The sequence below is a fragment of the Sinocyclocheilus anshuiensis genome, unplaced genomic scaffold, assembly GCF_001515605.1.
Source record: "Sinocyclocheilus anshuiensis isolate Anshui unplaced genomic scaffold, SAMN03320099.WGS_v1.1 scaffold21, whole genome shotgun sequence".
NCBI lineage: Eukaryota > Metazoa > Chordata > Actinopteri > Cypriniformes > Cyprinidae > Sinocyclocheilus > Sinocyclocheilus anshuiensis.
Genome location: NW_015536472.1, coordinates 554,560 through 565,527, shown reverse-complemented (window position 1 = coordinate 565,527; position 10,968 = coordinate 554,560). Strand labels below are relative to the sequence as shown.

General features: G+C 34.2%; 1 protein-coding gene across 1 annotated transcript in view; it reads left to right on the top strand.

The window, feature by feature from the left end:
- Nucleotides 1-4,692: 4,692 nt before the first annotated feature.
- Nucleotides 4,693-10,968, top strand: part of LOC107701549 (guanine nucleotide-binding protein subunit beta-4-like) — a 12,684-nt gene continuing 6,408 nt past the window's right edge. The window contains exons 1-3 of the mRNA XM_016503622.1: nt 4,693-4,865; nt 9,835-9,933; nt 10,094-10,132. Of these exons, the coding sequence (XP_016359108.1) occupies nt 9,877-9,933; nt 10,094-10,132 (96 nt within the window). The 5' untranslated portion in view covers nt 4,693-4,865; nt 9,835-9,876. The remainder of the gene's footprint in view (nt 4,866-9,834; nt 9,934-10,093; nt 10,133-10,968) is intronic.

The following is a 10,968-nucleotide window of genomic DNA, read 5'->3' as shown; positions in this document are numbered from 1 at the left end:
GTTGTTTTGACCCAGTGGTTGGGTTACTACCCAGAAGGTTGGGTTAAACATTTAACCCAACCGCTGGGTCAAAACAGCCCAATTGCTGGGTTTGTCCCTATTTTACCCAGCACTGGGTTGTATTTAACCCAGCATTTTTTAGAGTGTGGTGTCACGAATGTGAAATTATGAGAGGTTAATGTAGCATCTGTCTTGTATGTAGAGGTTGTTCTGAAGTGCATGAACATTTTATCAGAAGTGTTTTGATTTGTAAAATCACAGAATATCACAGGTTGTTCCTCATTTTGAGTTCATGCGTTTTTGGGTGTTTTCCTGCATTATTTAATCATCATTCTGCTTTTACATGTTTTTGTATTCAGTCTTCAGTCTTCATAAGTTCGCTTCTGCATCAAGCAACATTTTAAACATTTTAAACAAACACCGAACCGTATTAATTCATAATACTGAGTGAATCTGCCATGAAGCCACTGTGTTACACTGTGTTACTGTGTTACTCATTCATTAATTCGTTAGTCTTAATTGTGCTCTTTATACTTTGTAAAACCTCCAGTGCTACAAAATTTTTTGAATGTTTAAAAATGTTTTTTTAAAGAAGTCTCTTCTGCTCACCAAGCCTGCATTTATTTTATCAGAAATACAGCAAAAGCAGTAATATCGTGAAATATTTTTACTATTTAGAATAACTGTTTTCTATGTGAATATCTGTTAAACTGTAATTTATTTCTGTGATCAAAGCTGAATTTTCAGCATCATTACTCCAGTCTTCAGTGTCACATGATCTTCAGAAATCAGTCTAATATGCTGATTTGAAGAAACATTTATTATTATTAATATTAATATTTAAAACAGTTAAGTAACATTTTTTCAGGATTCTTTGATGAATAGAAAGATCCAAAGATCAGCATCCAAAGCTTTTGTAACATTATACACTCTACCGTTCAAAAGCTTGGAGTCAGTTATATGAGAAATTATAGAAATTAATACTTTATTTAGCAAGGACGCTTTAAATTGATCAAAAGTGATGATAAAGACATTTATAATGTTACAAAAGATTTCAGATAAATGCTGTTCTTCTGAACTTTCTATTCATCAAAGAATCCTGAAAATTCTACTCAGCTGTTTGTAACATTGATAATAATAATAAATGTTTCTTGAGCAGCAAATCAGCATATTATACTGATTTCGGAAGATCATGTGACACTGAAGACTGGAGTAATGATGCTGAAAATACAGCTGCGCATCACAGAAATAAATTACATATTAATATATATTCACATAGAAAATTAAATTTAAATAGTAAAAATATTTCAGAATTTTACTGCTTTTGCTGTATTTCAGATCAAATAAATGCATGCTTGATGAGCAGAAGAGACTTCTTTAAAAAACATTAAAAAACAAAAACGTTTGACTGCTAGTGTACATCTCACAATTATGATAGAAAAACTCGCAATTGCGAGAAAATATAAAAAGTCGCAATTACCTTATTTATTTTTGTTCAGTGTCATAAACAGGATTTCATAAGAATCCGTGAGTTTATCGATTATTATTAGCTCCAGATGTGGCGTGTGAGAGCGTCTCAGAGACATCTATTTGTAAAAGTTATGAGTATGCTTTCTTTTTCTATCTAAACACGACCTGAAACGACCTGAGGGACAAGAGCAAAGCAAACCAGTAAACTTAAACTGACCGGGTTTTTAATAGACTGCTGTGTAAAACTAGTTCCGAACATGAAATCTTGACTCGTCTTTTCTTTTTAAATGTGTAAATGACTCAACACCGCCTGTGACCTTTGACCTGCGGGGAGAAAGGAAAGTCAGTTCATCAGGAGGAGGAAGTTCAGTGCTCTCGTGTTCATTTCTGCTGATTTACAAACACCCAATATTCTGCAGCTCAGAACGCTCAGATCTCAGTGCAGCAGCGGATACTCATATTTAACTCTCTAAAGCCTGATATAGAAAGTAATAAACTCTAATTTGTATTTTTAAATGGAAGTTTATTGACTGATGGAGAATCGAGTAAAGCCGAGCTGCTTCAGTCCAGTAAGTGCTCATCTGGAAATATGACGTTTACTTGATAAAAATCAGTCAAGATGTGACACGTGAAGCTCCAGCTGAAGCTGGACATGTGTACAATTACACTAAAAGAGCTTCGACTGGATAAAACACTCTAAACTCTCAATCAGACGACAGAAGGCGTGGAATAGATGATGTGCAACAGCAGCGTTTGATTGTTTAGAGGCCTTGGGAATTTGCTTTATATGCTTAAATGCTATTTGAAAACTGTCACTATGTTTAACCGGTTTGATGCTACTGCTCATCTTGTTTTGTGTAGCAGGTGTGTCATGCATTGCTTTTTCACTCTCATATACCGTTCTCACATGTATTAAGCTGAATTTAAAGCTCGTTCGGTAGAGTTTCTCTATCAAACTGCTGAAACTATCAGTTTATGACGTGCATCTCTCTGGATTGATTCCCAACTTGCCATTTGTGACCGTTACCACGGCAACCACTAGCCTCCCCTAGAGATATATACGTAGTGATGAATTCAGCTCTGATTTTGCCTTTTGCATGTACATTACGTACTGTACACCTGTAGCTCTTACTATGGTAAATATCTTTCCAGTACTGTATTGTTGGCGAAAAATATATTGAATGCCCTTTAGACAAAAAATATATTCCGTACCTTTAGATATTCTCCGAAAATTAAGATTTTAACATTTCTGATTATTTTCAGATTTGTCTCGTCTATTTTAGAGGACATTTGATATGTGCCTGTGTTTGTATCCTCTCTATATTAACACTCCTGCATCTTTTTTTTAGATCACATGCTACTGATGTTCTGCTGTTTCTGGCAACCTGGTGCTCGTCTTTCCTTTCACATGCATCGTGATTTTGATGTCGTGTTAGAAAATATTTGACATTTACGTTTCCCTATAGAAATGACAGATATACGATTTTGATAATAACAATATGAGCACAGCCGTGACCCCATCATGAAGCCTTTTAAAGAAGGTAAAGCCCTGAAAAACAGATCGCTTTCAACTCGCTGCATCGATTTTACACCCACTGCACACTTTCACTGGTGCCATTAAATATTCAGCATTTCCAAATGCGATTATCATAAATTGTGAGTTTTTGTTTAGTGAAATGCTCTCAGCATTAAACACGATATACAATACAACCCCTCAAAATAATGTGTATACAATATACGATTATAATGATAATGCAGTTTTTGTGTAATACATTTCGTAATACGTTTGTGGTTTTTGTGTGCATGTGCAAAATTAGTGTATAGTACTACAGATGCATGATTAATCAAAATAAAACCAAAATCACAATATGGCTTAGTACGATTATCAAAATGCATATGATTTAATTTGCACGTTTCACAGTGAAGTGCGGCACTGTGTTCATTTATACGCTTTAGGGGCTACCTGTGGTTTTCCATCGAAATAAAAGCTTGATGGTTTAACTCTGAAAATGAAGAAATTAAGACTAAGCATAAATATCAGTATTGTAATTTTACACTTATAATTACTTATAGTTATTTTTCATAAATATTCTTTTTTATTTTACAGTGAACTATTACGACAGTAGATACTAGTTTGATTTATTCAGGCCATACAGACTAGTCTCAGCTTAAAGATAATTAATAGAGGTATGTTTGTTCCCACCAATCTTTGCACAAGTTTACGTGTTGATGAAAATAAAATTATTTTTCTTAAATATTATTTTTTATTTTACAGTGAAATATTACAACAGTACTATTTATTTTGTTTAGTGATTTAATCATTTTTACATTTTTATTTTATTTACTAATTATATTAATCAAAAATAATAATTAGTATTATTTTATAGGCATATTGATATAATCAAAATGTTGTCCAAATGGTGCAGGCGTAGTCCGATAGTAATATTTCTTGTTTTGTTTTTATTTAGTAATTCTAATGTTTTTTTTATTTTTTAATTTACATTTTATAATCGCACAATTTTTCGAAATCTGGCATCCCTTCAAACAAAGCACAGCAAACCTGTTTTTTTTTTCTATTTTAAATTGCATTTTAGATCGCAATCGCATTTTTTTCTCAGAAAAATCTTGATTAGTCTTTTCCCCAAATCGTGCAGCCCTACTGTATATATATATATATATATATATATATATATATATATACACACACACACACACATACATACATATATATATATATTATGCACATTATTACCCATTTGTCTATAATGCACAACATAGTACAGTCAGTGCATGTCAATAAAGTCGCAGAACAATCCCAATAATGTTCGAGCTTTAAATTAGACCAACGTATGAATGTTTCCGAGCACTTCAAGTAGAAATATAACTTTTACTACGACAAAACAATGCAAGTTTCCCCGCGAGACGCAAACACGCAGCGGATACGTTTCCTGTTTCTCCTGCAGGCGCTGTGTTGAGGCAGCGGGCGGACTGTTCCATTCGTCTGTAGGGGAACCCGACCGCGCAAACAACACCAGTACTGACTCTGCTCACACGAAAAACACTCAATGTGCAGGTATATTTTAGTTTTACGTGTACAATCTTAATATGAGTCACATGTATGCTTTTAAACAGTGATTGTAGCCTTTTGTAGATACGCGGTGTTTGTCGGTTCCCCCCTCCGTCTCGCCTGTTGCCATGTTCCCGGTTCCCTTATGGGTGTGGTGACGAGACTGCTGGCGAAAATTGCCTCTCAGCTCGAGTAAGGGCTGCGTGGCCCTTTAAATGTGTTTAAAATTGACTTCCAATTAATTGTGCCGCTTTGAAATTAATTCGTGCGCTTATCAACATGCCAGGGATCTGAAAGAAGCGGATTTTGCCCAAACTAGCCTGATCAGGTGAGGGGAAAAACAACCGTCCGCCGCGTTTCTCTTTTCTCGTCTATTTCCTGCTCGTAAACGCGCCATTTATTTACACCGTTAAACTCGCTTTTACTGGTTTTGTTGTCAATTATGGGTTGAATCTCGATTTAGTAGCTAATTAGTTAAATTATAATCTGCTGGTTATGGTTAAAAGTGAAGAGGCGGCAGGAGGCCCGATAAACACTGAACTAGCGTTACAAGAGTTATAGCCTGTTTACTGTTTCCTGGTTAACCATCTAAATGGGTTAGTTAGTTAGTTAGTTAGTTAGTTAGTGTGATAAATGAAAGGTTGTGGGTTCAAATCTCAGCTGTGTTGTCATATTGTGTGACACATAATCTGAAGGTACTATAGTAAACATGAACTGTTGTTTTTGAATTAAAGTCTTACTTGGATGAATACATGTCAATGTATTTATATAAATTTATATAAATATAATCTCCACAGAATATCAGTGTTTTAGCTGAGATTGTTTGAGCAGAAGCTGATAGTTTTACTTTCACTTTATCTTGCTGAAATCTCAGTCTGTTTTGATTCACCTACATTTTTTTTTTATTATTATTTTGATATTTACGGGCTTCATATGCTGTTTTACTCTAATGCAGTCTAATGATCCCTTAATCTTAAATATTGTTGGCTAACAGTGAAAATTGTCATTTTATGAACTTATTTTTTTAGGGTTTAGAAATGGGTCAGGTATTATTTTCAAACAGATTTCAGTATTTATTAGATAATCTCTCAATTGAGCTGGGTAGATTACTTACTAATTATTGTAAGTACAAAAATTGTAGTTTGTAGCGTAATCCATTACATTACACATTTCAGGTAATGTAATCTGATTACTTTTAGATTACTTTTGACCTTACTCACTTATCAGCAGTGTTGGGGGTAACGCATTACAAGTAACTAGGGATGTAACGATTAACTGCGAGCCGGTTGAAAATCGATTCAAATATGTGACGATTCAAATCGGTTGAGATGCTAAACAAATCGTGATTAATTTAGGGGTAGGAGTTGATTTAAATAGGATAATCTTGTACCATATTGATATAAAAATACAAAGAGTAAGAAAATATATTCCATTTGTTGAAATTAACGACATAAAGTGGATTAAACATTACATTTCATCAATGTTTACCAAACTGGGGTTCGTAAAGGAACTGCAGGAGGTTTGTGAGCTTAATGAAAGGCTAATAATTAAATCATAAATCATTTTACAATAACATAAATCGAAATAAAACACTTCCTAAAATATCAAATATTTATATTATATGTCATGTGACCATTAACCAACGCCATAATTATTATTATTAAATTGATACTTTAATTATTAAATATTTATTTTAAAATCTCAGGGGTTCTTTAAGTAAATATATTAAATGAAAGATGTTCAGGTGACAAAAAAGTTTGGGAATGCCTGCGTTACATTTAAATAAGAAATAATGTGAAATTGTGCATTTTAATGTGTTTGAAAGACAAAGGCCTTCCAAAGACATTGAAATAGATGGTTAAATAATAGGGATGCACTGATATGAACATTTTGGCCGATACCGATAACTGATAATTCTTTATTTTTGAAAGCCGATAACCGATATGTTGGCCGATAAATCTATATCCAAATTTTTATATACTTTTTGAGAGCCTGATTACAAAAAAGTTCTCATCATTAAAACCCACATCCCAAACACTTCAACATAAGGCCGATACCGATAACAGAAAAAATGAGCATTTATCGGCCGATACCGATATGGTGGCCGATATATCGTGCATCCCTTTTAAATAACCTACCGAGTGATAATTCAGATAAATATTAATGTGTTCATCAGTAGTAATGATGCAACGTTGAAACACTTCAGTGGTCAAAGTGACTGATCTGTGTGTGAATGTCCACAAAACTGGAAGACTTTCTGAGTGTATATAAGCGGTAGGATATTTTAAAAAGGAACATTTAAAAGAGGAATTAGGGAGAATATATCAGTTCTGAATAATTTATTGCTATTGTGTGAATAATATGTCATCATGTAATCAATAAAAAGTAACTAGTTTGATTACGAGTATTTTTAAAATGTAATTTAGTCTAATTACAAGCACTTAATTTTTGGAATCTGATTATGTAATCAAGATTACATGTAATCAGTTGCTACCCAGCTCTGGATATATATACATGCATTGCATACAGGTGTTAGATTGTCATTTTGTGATTGTGTGTAATGGCTCGTTTCCACTGAGCGGTACTTTTCGGTACAGTACAGTACGGTACGCAATTATTTCCGTTTCCACTGTCAGAAGTTGTGAATGGTACACTGTAAAAAATGACCTTGAATTTAACGGTAAAAGACTGTAAAATGCTGTTAAATGGATAACGATAAATTCCCCTTCTATATACAGTGAAAAACTGTATTGGACATTACATGTAATTGGACATTAATTTTAAGGTAGTATACCGTAGGGTACCAAAAGGGTGGAGCTAAACTCACCGCAGAATGTTGATTGGTTGACTAGAATCGTCACTTTTGCACGATACAAGGGGATAAAGCTTCTCCTTCACTCGTTCCGCTCTGCTGTCCATGAGTGTTGGGCTTATTTACATCAGAGTGCGCAAACACACAAAAAAATATAACCGTGTATTTTATATAATTGTATATTTTCACACGGACAATAGCCGTTTCTCAATATGCGTTCTTGTATGTTCTTGTGGACTTGTGAAACGTCATTGCCCAAAAACCCACGTAATTTTCTAAATATTACTGTTATTGTGTCATGAAATGTAGTTTTAAGAGTTTTTCAGGCGAGAATGTAGTTGTTTAAAACTAAAATCTGCTGTTTGTTTATAAAGAAAGTGCCTATTTGAAAATTTGCCATGCCGATTTCGGAGCTCCAGGCGATCAGCGGGCGCTCAGTGCTCATGTATCCGCCGAGAGCAGCCTTAGCTCAGCTAGTCCTTCTGACATTTGCCGCTGGCTCTGATGTCTCTGCAGTGATTAAACACGAGATAATTCGTTTTGGGTAGGCTATATTTAACAGGCATTCGTGGTCTCATGAGCTTTACGTATACGTCGACTTTCCATGTCCCATTATTGTGAAACCCGCGAGACACAACAAAAACACAGCTCCGATTACAGCGTCCTCCATCCTCCTGTTGTTAATGTTGTTTTTCTTTGTTTCTGTTGTTGAACTCCGCGCACAAATGACGTCGCTGTCGACCGACTTACGTCTCTTCCTAGTATACACTGTCGGTGCGAATGCAACCCTTTAAATGGTACTGGGAAATAGTTCGCGCAAAATCGGCCCAGTACTTTAGTACTGTACACTTAGTTCTGGAACTAAAGCGGTGCGAAAGGCCCTTATGTGAATGTTTTCTGACATCATGTTTTCAGAGCTGATTTTAGTATTTTATTTTTGCACAAAAATCCATTTGAGCTACACATTCAACAGACACTAAAATAGATTGGCCTAATACAGGATTCACAATTTTTTTTTTAACTAAAATATTAATTGACATCTTCCCTGAAATTAAGTTAATATTTCAATAATTTAACAAAACACCCACGTGTTCAGGGTTGTCTGATGCAGGTAAACATAAAATATATATATTTTTTAGGAAGCGTTTTATTGTGATTGACTTGATTTTTTAAATTATTTTTCATTTTGGATTTTTGTACTTTACTTAATTATTAGCTTTTCATCAACTCTGATGCTAGACTTACATGAGTAACACTTTCTGGAAATATTTTCAGTCTCTAATCTCTCAGCATTACATAAAGGGCAAAACTGAGACATAAGGAGGTGTATTGTTAAATGTTTCCCCATTGCTGAAGTTTATCATGATAGTTTTGGTATTAAAAATATGGAGGGTGTTGCTGTCCGGTAATGCTTGGGCAGTATGACCAATAACTTGCATCATGGTATGAGTAATTTTATAGCATGATAACACTATATTTCATGATCTAGGTATTTTTATTGAAAATTCACTGGAAAAAATTACATATTTTTTTAATAACCATGTGGTAATGCCTATTTTTTTTTGAAGGATCATTTGACACTGAAGACTGGAGTAATGATGCTGAAAATTCAGCTTTGATCACAGAAATAAATTACATTTTATAATATTTTCACATAGAAAACAGTTCATTTAATTTGTAATAATATTTCACAATTTGTATTGTATTTTTGATCAATTAAATGCAGCCTTGATGAGCAGGAGAGACTTCTTTCAAAAACATTAAAAAAAAATCGTAATTAATCAAAACTTTTGACTGAAAATGTTTACATTTTTTGTGACTTTTAAGTAAATATTCTGTAAATGTGCTAAATGCACATTGAAATACTGTAGAAGATGATGCTCAACTTGCTTACTGTATCCATGGCACGTTTTTTATTGGACATTCAATTGAAGATGCTTCATTTTGACTTTTGTTTCTAACCCGATGGACACAGAGTAAAAGATCATCAAAAGATTATTGGTTTATAATCATAAATAGCTAACTAACTAACTCCAGTTTAGGGTCTGTCAAATGACACTCTTAGTATGAGAGACGCTGGACTAGTAACTAAAACCATCAGGGTACTAGACCCTGGTTACTGTAAACTCTCAGACGCTGTTTGAGCTTGCCTTGTAGTATAGATTTTATAACTCTATTAACACATTCGTATGGAATCAAAGACGCAGAGATTTGACGGAAAGGTCAGTGAACATATGGGTGGCATTTGGCAGCAGTCGGTGGTGTTTTGAAGACCCTTTGAGCTCAGCGTCATTTCCCACTGCTCTCAGATCAGTCTGTGCATGCAATTAAAGTTGCTGGAATGGATTTGGTCAAAGGAAGCTGGTCCATTTGTAATTGCATTTTAAGGGATTTCATGATTGCATGCATCACTAGTGGAGTGTTTGATTGACGGGTGAGTGCATGCAGTGTATGAAAGATGTAATTGTATGATATATGATTGCAGGTCCAGCACGTTCTCGTCTCAGGTGCCGGTCAAACAGGAACAATGAGTGAGTTGGAGCAGTTGCGACAGGAAGCGGAACAGCTTCGCAACCAGATCCGGGTAAGTGTGATTGTTCATCAGCGCTTGCTTGTGTTTGGACCAACATGCAACAAAAGGAAACATTCATTTGAGAGGACGTCCATGTGAGCTGTACACTTCCTGTGCTGTTTATTTAGATTGGCGAGTTTTGTCATGAATTGCATTTGTTGCTGTTTTTCAGGATGCTAGAAAAGCCTGCAGTGACTCCACACTTTCGCAGGTACGAAACATAAATCATTAATGATTGCACCATCCTGCATCATATTTGTTGCATGAAATCCAATAGTCGTTTCTTACTAATTTTGGGGTGCTGATACCAAAAATAGTGCTCATTCTCGTCACTTTTTCACTAAATATGATGCATTTTGTTGCATTTTTGCTTTTAACAATCATTTGTAAGGTGAAGAAGTCTTGTATAATCCATTAATCAGCAGAAAAGCCGCACAAAGACATGATTCCTGTCTTCCTCTGAGCCAGATTACAACCATTTGTTCAATTATCAGCCTAGTTCTTTGACATTAAATGGAGAAAATGTTCCCACTCCTTTGGAGATTGTAAGTTAAACGACACATTTGGCATTTGTTTTGTCTTGAAAACAAAACTTGTGACATTTGACTGCTTTTGTTATTTTGATAACGTGCATTAAAGCTGATATTTACATTTATACAGCTATGGAAAAAAACAAAGTTCCTCTACATTTTTGATTTATAGTTATGTGTTTATGTAAAACATATCTTTTTTTGTTTTATTCTGTAAACTACTGATGACATTTCTTCCAAATTTTAAATAAAAATATCATTTAGAGCATTTTTTTCCATGAAATGACAATTGGTCAAAATAACAAAAAAAAAAGCCATGTTTTCAAAGACCTTTTATAGAATAAAACAAATATTAACATTTTACTCAAACCCATAAGTGGTAAATCCAGAGAAACTGAGAATTTTCAAGAGGTCTCTTAATTTTTTTTTCATAGCTTTATATGTATGTTATTATATATATATATATATATATGTGTATATATATATGTGTATATATATATGTGTATATATATATGTG